Source organism: Penicillium bovifimosum (genome assembly GCF_028826915.1).
Source record: "Penicillium bovifimosum strain IBT 22155 chromosome Unknown utg000005l_segment0_segment0, whole genome shotgun sequence".
Classification (NCBI taxonomy): Eukaryota; Fungi; Ascomycota; class Eurotiomycetes; order Eurotiales; family Aspergillaceae; genus Penicillium; species Penicillium bovifimosum.
The window spans coordinates 1010062-1024392 of NW_026622714.1; the positions used below are offsets into that span (position 1 = coordinate 1010062).

The 14331-nt window shown below is 51.2% G+C and overlaps 5 protein-coding genes across 5 annotated transcripts, besides 2 other annotated features; 4 read left to right on the plus strand and 1 right to left on the minus strand.

Moving 5' to 3' along the window:
- Positions 1–731: 731 nt before the first annotated feature.
- N7515_005566 (TAPT1 family protein) lies at positions 732–3806 on the plus strand (the record flags this gene model as incomplete). Its single annotated transcript, XM_056666310.1, has 1 exon — positions 732–3806. The coding sequence occupies one exon, from the start codon at positions 732–734 to the stop codon at positions 3804–3806; it is 3075 nt and encodes a 1024-aa protein (XP_056519906.1).
- Positions 3807–4216: 410 nt separating this feature from the next.
- N7515_005567 (uncharacterized protein) lies at positions 4217–6216 on the minus strand (the record flags this gene model as incomplete). The annotated part of the gene is made up of 3 exons (XM_056666311.1): positions 4217–5616; positions 5670–6096; positions 6154–6216. 3 exons carry the CDS (start codon positions 6214–6216, stop codon positions 4217–4219), a joined length of 1890 nt encoding a protein of 629 aa, XP_056519907.1.
- Positions 6217–7813: 1597 nt separating this feature from the next.
- Positions 7814–9076, plus strand: N7515_005568 (NADH:flavin oxidoreductase/NADH oxidase; the record flags this gene model as incomplete). Its single annotated transcript, XM_056666312.1, has 1 exon — positions 7814–9076. One exon carries the CDS (start codon positions 7814–7816, stop codon positions 9074–9076), a length of 1263 nt encoding a protein of 420 aa, XP_056519908.1.
- A 297-nt stretch (positions 9077–9373) lies between these two features.
- On the plus strand, positions 9374–10469 carry N7515_005569 (Short-chain dehydrogenase/reductase SDR; the record flags this gene model as incomplete). The annotated part of the gene is made up of 2 exons (XM_056666313.1): positions 9374–9725; positions 9793–10469. The coding sequence occupies 2 exons, from the start codon at positions 9374–9376 to the stop codon at positions 10467–10469; spliced, it is 1029 nt and encodes a 342-aa protein (XP_056519909.1).
- A 985-nt stretch (positions 10470–11454) lies between these two features.
- N7515_005570 (cytochrome P450) lies at positions 11455–13195 on the plus strand (the record flags this gene model as incomplete). The annotated part of the gene is made up of 3 exons (XM_056666314.1): positions 11455–11652; positions 11706–11978; positions 12041–13195. The coding sequence occupies 3 exons, from the start codon at positions 11455–11457 to the stop codon at positions 13193–13195; spliced, it is 1626 nt and encodes a 541-aa protein (XP_056519910.1).
- A 113-nt stretch (positions 13196–13308) lies between these two features.
- Positions 13309–13341: a sequence feature (Protein overlapping with rRNA (N7515_005571, KAJ5129532.1) was converted to a misc_feature.).
- A 62-nt stretch (positions 13342–13403) lies between these two features.
- Positions 13404–13637: a sequence feature (Protein overlapping with rRNA (N7515_005571, KAJ5129532.1) was converted to a misc_feature.).
- Positions 13638–14331: the final 694 nt, after the last annotated feature.

Sequence of the window (14331 nt, forward strand, 5' to 3'; positions counted from 1 at the left end):
TCTGTGGTAGGTATCTTGAGAGCAAAATGAGCCGCTGCACTAGGCTATGGCCTATTCTAGGACTAGGTTACCGTTGGGGAAATGTAGGCTGTGGTGATTTGATGTAGCTTAGGTGTTCAAGGTGGTAGAAGAGGTCGGTGGTAGAAGAGGTCTCTTGCAGAACACTGGTTGAGTCTTGTAAACGACGAACTTCTAGTGCAAAATGTCCCGTATCCCTCTATGTGGGATCCGCTAGCAGAATCCGGTTCCTAGGAGCCAATGGGCTCCAGGAAGCCAAGCCACGATTCCAGGGAGGACCAGAGGTTCACGAGACATTTCCATGTTTCGTTGAATTGACCGCCCCAACACGCACGTGATTAAGATGATTCCTGAGGCGCTAATAACGGGCACGGGCCCACCCCCGACGGACCTGCCAGATAATCTGCCATCTGCCGTCCTTATCTTCCCCCGAACCCCAACATTAACAAATGCTCTGAACAGCTCAGACTGTACATTTACAGCTGCTGTTACAAGTTGAAATCATAAATTGCGACTGACAAATCAAATCGCTACTGCTGTCCGTACAGATCTGTTTCAACAAGAGCTCTTCCCTTCCGAACACAGCTTAATCGCCCAGTTACGGACCCGGATTTAGATGATGCGCCTCAGGAAGTCGCGTTCACTCGTGGTATGAGAAGGTCTTTGCAAACTTGCAAGACATTGGGCCATCGTGAGAGCTTGAGGTGGTCAGCATGAGTCCTGCTGCTGAATGCCTTGAAGCTCTACCACAGCAGAAGATGGCCGAGAATGGGCTTCAAAAAGGGAGGAGTGGCACACTGGAGGAAGACAGCCACCCAACATCACACCCGCGGGGCGGAAAAGGGAATGGCGCAGATGGTCTCATGGCGGTGTTCGACAGCGAGACTGAAAGGAAGCCAACCAACGGTGCCAATGGTACAAAGGCGCAACGGGGACATGCGACATCGGACAGACACTTTAGCAATGGTGGACACAAAACAGCGGACTTAGGATCGTCAGAACAGGGCCTCGGTATCCTGATGGAGCATTCATCGGACGGAGGAGATAATCCTGGCAGGTTGTCGGTCGTGGATGTCTACGAAGGCCCTAAGGTCAACGCTGCTCTGGCAGAATTGACTGATGATATCTCTCACGAACTATCGGATGAAAAAGAGAAGGTTATGAAGTTGTCTCCTGAGAAGATCCAGGAGCTCACTTCATCCCCACAGTCAATACCCTATCGTCCTCTAGGTACACAAACGGACGCTGGGAAACGAGTGGTATCCGACACCACTCACGACAACCCTTCCCTTCCTCGACCAGATGTACCAGAATTTATGCTTCAGACCCTAAGCGAAAAGCCATTGCCCACGGAGGTTTTGCCAAGACTACGACCAACTAGGGATGTGCTACTGGGAGATGCTTCTGCGCCAGCGAGTCCGGCCTTCCCACGGAGTACTCAAAGCTCGCATGCCCGGAATCGTCCCCAGCCAGCACGAACAGTTTCGACCCCTGGTGCCATGCGTCGTCAAGTACCGTCCACCCCAGTCAATGATCGTTTAAACCATACATGGGCTTCGCGCTCAAAACAGGAACGGCTCCCGGTGGAGCGCGACTTGAAGAACAATCTCATCGCATCGCCTCAACTTATGGAATCACCTATGTCTCCCCCCGTGGCATCATCTATCCCTCTGCCTCCAGTTTCTCTGCCGACCTATCTTCAGCTTGAGCTTGCTTCTGGTCGACCTTCGCCGCTGTACATTCACCGTGACGCAGCTAATGACTTCCCATATGAATCATCCCGAGTGAAGATTGAAAGGCTCATGAACTTCCTTATGCTTCCACCCATGCTAGAGCAGGTACTTTGCTTCGGAAGTCTTGCCTGCCTTGATGCATGGCTCTATTCTTTCACGATAATGCCGTTGCGATTCATTAAGGCAGTCTACATCTTGGTCGTATCATGGGTGATGAACCTGGGCGCGGAGGTTAGCTTCACCTGTAAATTTGTTTTGAATGGGATTGGTCGAGTGTGGCGCAGAAGGAACCATACAGGCAAGGAGGACCAACCTGAACGACGCCAAAGCGAATCTGACACCACTCATCATCTTCCTCCGGGCTCTTCAGCCGGGCCAGATGTGATCGCCACAGACAAAGACTCTAGGCACCCACAGCCGGAGGGATTAAGGAAGAAGCACAGGTCCTCTGAATCTCGCAGGCATCATCACCGACGGAAGAAGTCAATGCCCTCCACACTGCTTCCAGACGATAAAGCGGACATTCTGACTGGCCTGCTTATGATAGCTACTTGCTGTGTTTTGATGTACTTCGATGCCAGCCGAATGTATCATTGGATCCGTGGACAGGCCGCTATCAAGCTGTACGTCATCTACAACGTGCTGGAAGTCAGCGACAGACTCTTGGCTGCCATAGGTCAAGATGTGCTTGAGTGCCTCTTTTCCCGAGAGGCCCTCGAGCGTCGTCCAGACGGTCGAAGCAAGATCATCCGCCCATTCTGGCTGTTCTTGTTAGCTCTCGTGTACACCGTCTCTCATGCGACCTCTCTGTTCTACCAAGTCATGACATTGAACGTGGCAGTGAACTCGTATTCCAACGCCTTGATCACCCTCCTCTTATCCAACCAATTCGTGGAGATCAAATCCACGGTCTTCCGCAAATTCGAAAAAGACAACCTCTTCCAATTAACCTGCGCCGACGTCGTGGAACGCTTCCAACTCTGGCTAATGCTAACAATCATCGCCTCTCGCAACATCGTCGAAACAGGCGCCTTCAACTTCATTGGCAACTTCGGTCTAAACTCCAGCTTCACAAGCCAATCCTCAACAAGCACGAACAGCACACCCCTATCCACGCCCCCGCGCACCGCTTCCTCAATCCTCCCCCAAGCCTTCACCCTCTTCCCCTCGTCCATCCTTTCCTCCTTCAACAGCGTCAACTCCATAATCCCAACCCTCGCCCAAGTTCTCGGCCCTTTCCTCGTAGTCCTGGGCTCGGAAATGCTAGTCGACTGGCTGAAACACGCCTACATCAACAAATTCAACAACAACCGCCCCGCAATCTACGGCCGCTTCCTCGACGTCCTCGCAAAAGACTACTACACCAACGCCTTCGGCGAACAAAACCTCACCCGCCGCATCGGCCTCCCCGTCATCCCACTCTCCTGTCTATTCTTCCGCGTCTCCGTCCAAACATACCAAATGTTCCTCGCCGCCCTGCTCCCCCACAATCCCTCCTCAACAGCAATGGAAGCAACATCCCTAACATCCATCCACAACCACTACGCTCCCTCCCCAGTCCCCTCCGCACCACCATTCACACTATCCACCATCATCCCCGCCTCAGCAGCGCACGTAAGCGCTCTCTTCCGCACTCTCCTCGAGAACGCGATCCCGTCGCCCGCGCAAAGCGTGCATATCTTCACGGCCATCTTCCTCTTAACCGGCTTCGTGGTCTTGCTTATCTTGAAGCTGTTGCTCGGTATGCTATTGCTCGCCTTTGCGCGCTCCAGGTACCGGAAGACGAAGCTCGAGAGTGAGCGCAGACAGTCTGCGCATCATGGTGAGGGCGCGGCTGCGCCGAGAGTAAGGGATTATGATGTTGAGGGGAGTCAGAGGGTGGGCGGGTGGGGGGTTGTGGAGGTTGGGGATGAGAAGAGGAAGTTGATCTATGCGGATGATCCCGAGGGTTTGAGAAGGGTTAAGGAGAAGGAGGAGAAGGATAAGAGTAAGGATAAGGAGTTTAATGTTGATCATGTACAGCGGTATGAGATGATTGCTAAGAAGATTTGGTGATGGGGGTGGGCTTTTGGTGGAGGTGGTGAGATTGTAATTTACTGGCATTCGGCATCTGGATATTCTAGAGTTACCGGTGTATAATAATAATAATATCTTCCTAGTTTCTCATTGTATTACTTCCTTACGTTGAGAACTAGAACATGAATAAGTAGATCTATGCATTTGCTAGTGTGAGGGAGATAGGATAGGATAGAAATCAATAGATTGGTGGTATCGAATAGAAGGTTTGAAAGATATCGCGTAGAGCAAAAAGGGGGTATGTATAAGATATCGGAGTCGCTCGCTGGTCATGATCAGGAAATGGGGATCCGGTCATCAAGCACAGGAGAACCGGCTCCTGGTTTTCATCGTGATAAAGCCATATGACCTTGCGGCTGGGGAATCGGGCCGTATCAATAGGGGATTTATCAGTATTGGTGTGTGTTTGCTCGATTGAATGAGTGCCCTGGTGGAGCGCGGTGCATAGCGGAAGGCGAAGCGGTATTCGATCGGAAGTTAGGTGGGATTTGAGTGAAAGGTTGGGGTGGTTGAGAAGGCATTGATGAGTTGAACGCTGCATAGGCGCTATTTCCAGGAGCTGGTGTAGCCGAGCTCATTGGGGCGAGTGATCTGGACGGAGGCTGTGCCATTGCGGCTGATTGTGGCGGAGGAGGTCGGTAGCTTGCCGGGGTGTGTGACCGTGTAGAGAGACCGGGTGTGCTAGCCGGCGTGTAGGATCTTGTGGAATATGGATCTGGGACATAATAGTCTTGCTGTGTGTGAGACGGGCCTCTCTGACCACTGGGGTTGCCATAACCTGCCTGACCGCCGTACATAGCCCTCGGGGGACCGTAGGGGTCATAGTGAGCGGGCGAATGGTCTTGGTTGAAATAATCATGATCCTCAGAACCATCGCCCATGTCGGCTGAAGCGTATTCGGGCGCTGGGGTGTAGCCCGGATAAGGGCGAGATTCCGAGCTACTATCAGTCAAATTCCTGTATCCAGGTGCCGGACCGTTCCGACCATCATTGCCGTATGGTCCAGGAGTTGTGCGGGGCTGAGGGCCCATCCTTGACGTAACGCCGGCCGGCAAGGGAGGTACCGGAGGAAGCGTCGGATTCTGACGATCAAGTGGGCTGTACCCCATTCCGGCCGCATTGCCTGTCAGCGAGGCAGATTCGGACATTGCCGAAGATGCAGTGGCAGTCCGGCTCAACGGTGGCTTGCCATCGAATTCCAGGTTTGGCAATGTCGGATTGTGTCCTGGCGCTGTTGACGAAGCTGATCGCGAGTAAGGTGGCAAGGTCGTTTGAGTAGTACTCCGTGACAAGGTAGACACCGCAGGGACTTTGTCCCCGGCGATAGACGGCAGAGTTGGTTTGGAATCAAAGTCGCCCAGGGTTGGTTGGGTGGGTGTTCGACTCTGTAATTTGAGTCCCTTTGCCAGGGCTTTGTTGTTTTTGCGGTGCACAATGCGCTTAAGACGCTGACCAACCTTGCGACGGCAGTACCTTGAAAGAGTACCATCTTCAGCCGGAATATGGTGAAAGAGGAAGATCAGATACAGCACGATGGCCGAGATCAACTTCAGGACAAATAGGACCCAAATGACGAGGGTGAAAAGCATGCCGAATAAGACCACCGCCTGCAAATTGTTGTCCTCGGCCAGGATCTTGACGTTATTAAAGAATTGACCGACCGCAGAAGTCCCATCATCGTGGGCGGCATTTTTCCCTCCAGGAATGAGGTCCATCTGCATGACCGAATAGAGAGTGATTGCATTGATAACTTGGCGCGGGCCATCTGCGAAGATCGTGTTCATCCAGACTGGGTTATCGATTAGCGGTGTTGGAAGCCTATCGAGGCGGCAAAGAACTTACATTGGAAGGAGAAATATGCATAAAGCGCAACGTATTCCGCTGCTTTTCTATCCTTGGTCAACTCGGCGAAAACAACGAATCTTCTGTATCCACGACCCTTCTTGCCGAAGCGGATACTCTGAATGCGCACAGCAAGCGGGTCCAGAAAGCTGCGAGTAATGCTTCCCGAGCGTATAGCGCGGATGGCGTGTATCCATCGGTATGCCAAAAGCACGAAGGAAGCAATGATGCAGGCGGCGAAGATCCATCGGGAGATATTGAACGGAATAGCGGGTTCGACTCTACCAGACCATCGGGAGAAAGCGAGCAAGTTGACGGCAGTGAATGTGTCAACTCCGTAAACGGCGAGTGAGACGAATAGAAACACCCATACAAAGAAGTACGAGAACGGAGTCCAGCACGATTCGGACTTGAAGTCATCCAAATTCTAATAGAAACCGCATCAGTATGCCAAATCCTATATTCATCTGCCCTTGTGACATACCACGTAGTCCCATTTCTCCTCCATGGCCACATCTCCCTTCTCACGGTCTCCGGAGCACAACATCGTATCAATGAGCCTGGTCCTGCCAGGAAGCGATCGCGGACGTCAAGCAGATGGCGGGATCACGGACGGGTTCAATATCGACTTCCTCGGGCCAGCCGGGCAAAGTCGTGAATCAAAGTCAAAACAAGATACGTATAGGAGTAAATTGGAAGAATCAGGCAGAGCTCAAGACGTAATGAGCGAGTGACTGGAATGATAATATCTTAACCGCGGGAATGGCGCATGTCTGCGGGAGGTAGAATGGAATGTTGATCGAGGTGACAGGGACCGAGGGATGTCGTCCACATGTACTGGGTGGTGACAACAAAAGCGTTGGTGTTTCAGACACGCATTGAGGTCTTCAAAGAGTGAATAGAGACTCTTTCATTGGCGATCGAGGGCAATGTGTCGATCCGCTGAACGCCAAGAAAGGGATCACCAGTGGTTGGATTGTGGAGAAGGAATGCCAATTGCCGAGTGAGAGGGCTGAATGAATGAGATAGGCAAGATTTGCAAAGGGGATGCGCTGGAAAAGACCGTGTTGGAAGATGGAGAGGGAAAAGGAAATGGGAAAGGGGAAGAGCGTTGAAACATCAACAGGGGGGAGAATAGGAAGAGGAGTTCGGGTGGAGTGGAGACGCGGGAAGTTTCAGGCACAGGCGCAACTGGGGTTTTTAGGGCTGAGGATTTTCTTTACAATGAAGGCGACCACGCAGTACTAGTCGTGCTTTTTGAATTGCTTCTCTTCTTTTCTTTGTTCCTTCGTATTTGGTAGACTGGTTGCCTTATACTACCTACATTCAGTAATCGATCTAGGCGCCCACTTCTGCTATTCCTGGATATTGAAGTCTGAACGCCTCTTTACATACTTCCAGTTCCTTCAGCCTTGACTTTGGCCCACCGGCCCACTCTCAACGCTGAGACACGAATGGAGTCCAATGGGGTCTTCGAGATTGCCCATTCCGACTCGTCAACTGCACGCGCCGGAGTCTCTGTACCTAAGCGCTGGTACTACGCTAAGCCACTGATCAGTGATCATGTCGATACGTACATACAGTTGTACGTGGTACAGAATAATAACCACTGACAACTTTCCAAATAGTGAGAGGGCGTCAATTTTCTCTGTTTCTGCATTGTTTCTTTAGCGCTTTGTTGATCGGAGTGATAACATCCGTGTTGACACCTGAGGTTTCAATCTCCATGTTTGCCTTATATTTCAGGCCAGAAGTTCGCAGTTCATTCCGAGGTTGCCACCGAGACTGCCGGCTCAACTTCTTCCCAAGATCACAAATTGCACAATTGCGGAGAACCATTTGCCGGCAGTTGTGGAGGTGAAAATTCTGAAGAATGCCCGCCTTCACTTCCTATTACCGTTTCCTCTATTACAAATTGACCTTGGACCTTCCCAAACCCCTGCAGTGACGTTAAACTAAGCAGAAGCCGGTTAGTCGGCAGCAGCATTCAGAAATCGCATTTATAAGCTGGTGGGGATAGGTTGGAGATACTGTACTTCCTGGTTTTTCAGTTAGAAAATGGATATAAAACGTCCCAATTTCTCCTCTCCTTCCTTCACCTCATCAAGTCATCAAGTCCCTACCTCACATTACTCACCACCAACATGTCAGACTCCCCGCATATCGTGAACAAGCCCGCCCCGGGCATCTCATACTTCACCCCCGCCCAAACACCCCCCGCCGGTTCTGCCGCAATCCCCCAGTCCGACGGCACCCAACCACCGAAACTCTTCCAACCCTTCACCGTCCGCGGCGTAACATTCCACAACCGCATCGGTCTCTCCCCACTGTGCCAATACAGCGCCGACGATGGCCACATGACCGACTGGCACGTCGCGCACCTAGGCGGAATCGCCCAGCGCGGCCCAGGCCTCCTAATCGCCGAAGCGACAGCCGTGCAGACGAACGGTCGCATCACGCCCGAAGACGCCGGTCTCTGGAAAGATTCGCAGATCGAGCCCTTCCGCCGCGTCGTCGAGTTCGTCCACAGTCAGAATCAAATTATCGGCGTGCAGCTTGCCCATGCTGGTCGCAAGGCTAGCACGGTCGCGCCTTGGCTTAGCATGGCGGCTACGGCGACCAAAGAAGTCGGTGGGTGGCCGGATAACGTCAAGGGTCCGACGAATGTTCCTTTCAATGCGAAGTTCCCGACGCCGCAGGCGCTGACGAAGGACGAGATTGAGACGTTCAAGAAGGATTGGGTAGAGGCTGTAAAGAGGGCTGTGAAGGCCGGTGTTGACTTTATCGAGATTCATAATGCTCATGGGTACATGCTGATGAGTTTCTTGTCGCCGGCTACCAACGATCGCACTGATGAGTACGGTGGTAGCTTTGAGAATCGCATTCGTCTGTCGCTGGAGGTTGCGAAACTGACACGCGAGAATGTGCCTGAGAATATGCCTATCTTCCTGCGTGTCTCTGCTACCGACTGGTTGGAGGAATCGCAGGCTGACAGCCCGAGCTGGCGTGTCGAGGACACTGTGCGGTTTGCGCAGATTCTGGCTGAGAAGGGCGACATTGATGTACTCGACATCAGTTCTGGCGGTAATCACGAGAAGCAGCACATCCATGCCAAGGCTGGGTTCCAGGCGCCGTTTGCTGTTGCCGTCAAGCAAGCGGTTGGGGATAAGCTGAAGGTTGGATCGGTCGGTATGATCGGAACTGCTGAGCTTGCCGATTCCCTGCTCGAGAAGGAGGGATTGGACTTTGTGCTTGTCGGTCGGGGCTTCCAGAAGAACCCCGGCTTGGTGTGGACTTGGGCTGAAGATCTCAACGTTGAGATCTCCATGGCGAACCAGATTCGATGGGGCTTTGCTAGTCGTGGTACCGGTGGTGGTCCTTACTTGAACAGACGGGGGAAGATTTAGATTATGCAGTAGACTTAAGATTTCGTCAAATACGATGAATAATCGAATAATCATCTCGGTCCTCATATTGCCCGAATTCCGGATGTGTGAATCCTTCCATTCTTCGTGGGGTAACTCCGTTCTTCGTCCGTGACGGACTAGAAATAGGCCGAATGACTGAAAACAGCTGGAGCCCGGCGATGTCCCGCTGCAACATAAATACTGTGGAATGATAACCTCTGCAGATTCCCATTGAGCCTTCCATGCATCTTAATTCTCGACTCTCGAACCCCCCACATTGTCTGAACAACCGTCAAAATGATCCCTCTATCAGAGGTCCAAGCCTCAAACGCCCAAATCGCCAACACATTCCCTCCAGGCCTCGTTGCCGTCTTCGTAGGCGCAACAAACGGCATCGGCGAAGCAGCTCTTAAAGAATTCGCTCGCTCAGCTCGCTCCCCACGCGCCTACTTCGTCGGCCGCTCCGAAGAAGCGGCTGCCCGCATCACGGCCGAATGCCGACAACTGAACCCACAAGGAGATTTCATCTTCATAAAGGCGGACATCAGTCTAATCAAAAATGTTGACGTTGTCACCCGCGAAATCCAATCCAAAGAAAAGAGTATCAATCTCCTCTTCCTTAGCTGTGGGACTCTGCGTTCCGGTGAAGGTAAAGTAACCCCCATTGACACATCATATCAATACACCGTTGCAGTCGGTTCTAATAGAATATACAGACACCTCTGAAGGCCTACATACCATCCTAGCAGCCGCCTACTACGCCCGCACACGCTTCATCCTCAATCTGCTACCAGAACTAAAGCGCGCAACACACCTACGCCGCGTCGTCTCCGTCCTGGCCGGGACGCACGAAGGCCCCGTCGACGAAACCGACTTCCAAGTCAGGAACATGTCGATGCTCAAGCGGCGCGGGCAGTCAGTCTCCATGACTGACTTGGCGCTGGAGACGCTGGCTGAGAAAGCGCCCGAAGTCACTTTTGTCCACAATTACCCCGGTGTCGTGAAGACGGGGATCGCGCGTGAGGCGAATTCGGTGGTTGGGTGGGTTTTATTCCTCGTGATGAGCGTTATCGGGCCGCTGCTTTATATACCTATTCGCGAGTCTGGGGAGAGGCATTTGTTCTTTGCGACGAGTGCGATTTATCCTCCCCGTACGGGAGATGCGGTTGGTGTGAAGCTGGATGGCGGGAAGATTACCAAGGGGACGGATGGGGTTGCTGGTAGTGGGGTTTATAGTGTGGGTTGGAAGGGGGAGGCTGCTGGGGAGGGGGAGGTGAAGTTGTTGGCTGGGTTGAGGGAGAAGGGGATGAAGGAGAAGGTTTGGGAGCATACTCTTGGGGAGTTTGAGAGGATTACTGGGTCGAGGGGGAGTAGATTGAGGGTTGCGTGTTGAGTTGTTGAATTAGACCGCGGGACGCTATGTCCAATCCACCGTGAACCTGTTGTTCTGTTGTTGGGATAAAAGATCTCATTTTATGAATATGCCCGAAGAAACGCTGGTTGAACCACTTTCCGCCTGAACAGTCTCTCATGAACGTTCGAGATTACCATTTACCCCGGCCTTTGAGGTCTATATCCGATGACGTCAACGCAGTTACAGTCACTGACCTCAATGCATAAAAGCTTGACCTTAATGGTCAGGTTATGTACATTGGTTTATGTTCATAGCGAGATATGCAAATTGTGCTCTGTTTACATGGTTGATACCTAGTACCTAGTTGTACAGTTGGCAGTTGTACAAGTCTTGCATATAGATCGACATCATATGGCAGTCTGGCAGAGAGTTGTATCAGGGACCTTTCCTGCTCAATGCAGTATTGATTGCGAAAAAGACCTTACTCCGTAACGAATCAGAGATCAATTCCAATAATATTCGAGATGATCGTAACTTCTAAGCTTGCCCTGATTAGGCTAATTGGATTATCTTGACACGCTAACTCCGGTCCGATCACTCCGATGTCACTAACGTGTCACTTCCAGGCTACCATCTACACATCTCTCCTTCATCTTCGTTCAACCATCAATTCATCCAGCTTCTGAGCTTCACAGTTCACATGAGTCAAAGCCACTGCTTACTTCCTAAGTGTACCTTGCGAACTCTGAGATCGTAGGGAATCCCCATCTCGCAAGCAGCCAAGAGAGCCAAGAGAGCCAAGAGAGCCAAGAGAGCCAAGAGTACCAAGTCTCTTCAAGTCTGTCCACCCCACACCGGACTTTTCATCGACGCTATACATACTGGACGCTGCGACGCAGCCCCAAAAGTCCTCAAATCCCGATAGAGAATCTGATGCCCAGTACAAGTTGCCTACGTGCGCGAACTTGAAACTGATAGCCATCATAATTTAGATTTCTCCCTGATTCTCAGGGCAAATTCAGCCATGGGCAGCGAAAGCTTCACCATTCTTTATCTCGGCATTGCCGCCGGGCTATACTTCAAGCCAGAGTATACCATATACAACTCTAGAATTGTGACTGCTGCTGTCCTCTTCGGGGTCATCACCGCATCGAAGCTGGTATATCGGTTTGTGCTCTACCCCGACTATTTGACTCCATTGAAACACATTCATTCTCCCAAGGTAAGTCAGAGAATCCATTCAACCAAATCGATGCATTGCTGATAAATCAACAGGGCCGAAGCTGGCTCACTGGAAATTCCCGGAGTTTCCTGCTTGAAGCCCCCTATGAGCAGCTAGAAGAGCATGTGAAAAGCATTCCCAATGAAGACCTCCTTCGATACTATATTGTCGGCAACCTTGAGAGGCTTTTGCCAATTAGCCCGAAGGCTTTGGGTGAGTTGCTTGTTACGAAGGTTTATGACTTCGAGAAACCGGTATTGATTCGTCAGAGCTTGCGACGGATCGTTGGGGATGGCATTTTACTTGCTGAAGGCGACGAGCACAAGGTCAGTCTGGCCATTCGAGGACCATTTTATATATATCTGCAGGCTGAAAACATCTACACTAGATTCAACGCAAGAACCTCATGCCAGCGTTCGCCTATCGCCATATAAAGAATCTCTACCCCGTCTTTTGGGCCAAAAGCGCCGAAATGGTCAAGATGATCGAGGAAGATCTGGATAACAGAAAAGCCTGCGGTAATAACGACAACACAGTTCAAATCAGTAACTGGGCTAGTCGGGCAACCCTGGACATCATCGGAGTCGCTGGTATGGATCATGACTTCGACTCCCTCCGTGACCCCGACAATACCCTCAACCGATGCTATCGTCAAATTGTGGCAGCACCACCTCTGTACATGAAGCTACTCTTCGTAGCCACAATGCTCCTTGGTAACCCAGCATGGATCCACCAACTACCATTCAAACGCAACAGAGAGATTCAAGAAAGTGGCGATGTCATCCGCAACGTCGCACGTCAAATGATCCGACAAAAGAAAGCAAAGATGCAAGACCCCAATTCCGAGACCGGTATTGACATCATCTCCGTTGCACTGAGCAGCGGCACCTTCGACGAAGAGAACCTAGTCGATCAATCCATGACCTTCCTAGGCGCCGGCCACGAGACAACCGCCACAGCCTTACAATGGGCTGTCTACGCGCTTTGCAAGCACCCATCCGTGCAAACCCGTCTGCGGGATGAAATCCGCGCCAATCTACCCTCCCTCGATGATCAAACTCCAATCACTGCAGCCGCAGTCGATAGCCTACCATACCTCAACGCAGTCTGCAACGAGGTGCTCCGCTTCTACCCTTCCGTACCCAACACGATCCGCACAGCAGTTCGCGATACAACACTCGCCGACAAGCATATTCCCAAGGACACGCTACTCTACATATCTCCGCGGATCATCAACCGCATGGAAACTTTATGGGGAACGGACGCGAATGTGTTCAACCCAGACCGGTTCATGGGTCCCGGTAAAGCAAATACTGGTGGGGCGGTTAGCAATTATGCCTATTTGACTTTCTTGCATGGTCCGCGCAGTTGTATTGGGCAGGGCTTTGCGAAGTCGGAGCTTGCTTGCTTGGTTGCTGCTGTTGTTGGGAGGTTCCATATGGAGTTGAAGTTTCCTGGTGCTAAGCTGGAGGTACGGGAGGCAGCTACTGTTTCTCCGAAAGATGGGGTTCTCGCTTTGATGACGCCGTTGCAGGGGTGGTAGACTCAGATAGATCCAGTTGAACGCTGTTTCAAACATAGCTCTGCAACGAGACTGGGAGTAACCAATCTCTTTGAATCGAGTATTCAGCTATAGATAGACGGAACCTAACATCCATGACTTGTTGTCTGCCAGGTAGCTTTGCCAAGGTAGGTAACATATTGGTCGAACACCGCTGCCGGGCTTTCTCGATCTGACAGCACTTCGGCAGACTTCAGCTCAGCTGCTCATCCAACTAAATTACTTGGATATAATTATGATCACAACAATATCTGGTACATACGACCATAGGGTGTGGAAAACAGGGCTTCCCGTCCGCTCAGCCGTACTTAAGCCACACGCCGGTGAGTTAGTAGTTGGGTGGGTGACCACCAGCGAATCCTCACTGTTGTATGTTTTTGTTTTTGAACTATTTGGTTTAACATTAAGGCTGGGCTATCATTAGACAGTTGGCTTAACTCTCAAGAACCTTCCTGGCCTCCGCTCGCCAAATATTTAGCAAGCAGAGGAGATTGAGAGTCCAGGCAGACAGCAGGCCAGTTCTGAACATCTGAGTTGTCTCAGGTGGTCCTAACTCCTAAGTAACAATGGACTCAGCCTCGCCTATCCGTTTGAGACAGAAGATAATGCTTGAAACAGTACTGTGTATGTCACTGATGAATGTTACTGTGTAAGAGAGTCTTAGAGACCCAGAGCTTCTCCGTAGAATCGATATCAGACTTGAAACAGCCAAGCTTAGTGAGGAGGAACATTGTATCTGTGTCCTTTTGGTTTGTCTACTTGATATATGAGTTATGACTATTGGCGCGGATATGCGCATAAAGATGATGTGTACAATTCCCAAAAGAGCTTATTCACAATATGATCCGTCTCGGCGTCCATCAACAAGGGAAAGAACTCTTGACAGCGGTACCTGGACACATCCTCAAGCACTCATCCAGCAGTTGGTTCCTTTCCGTCCTTTTCCGTCACTCCGGGTTTCTCTTCTCCTTGCAAATTGAACCAAATAGAAACAGTATGATGCGATTGCCCTCCGTTCTTTCGTTGATTTCCTGAATCAAACGCGAACGTGTCGCTGGGGGGTTTTTTGAGATTTTCTCTTCTATGAGAGAACCAAGCTCAATCGTCCTCCGGGAAGA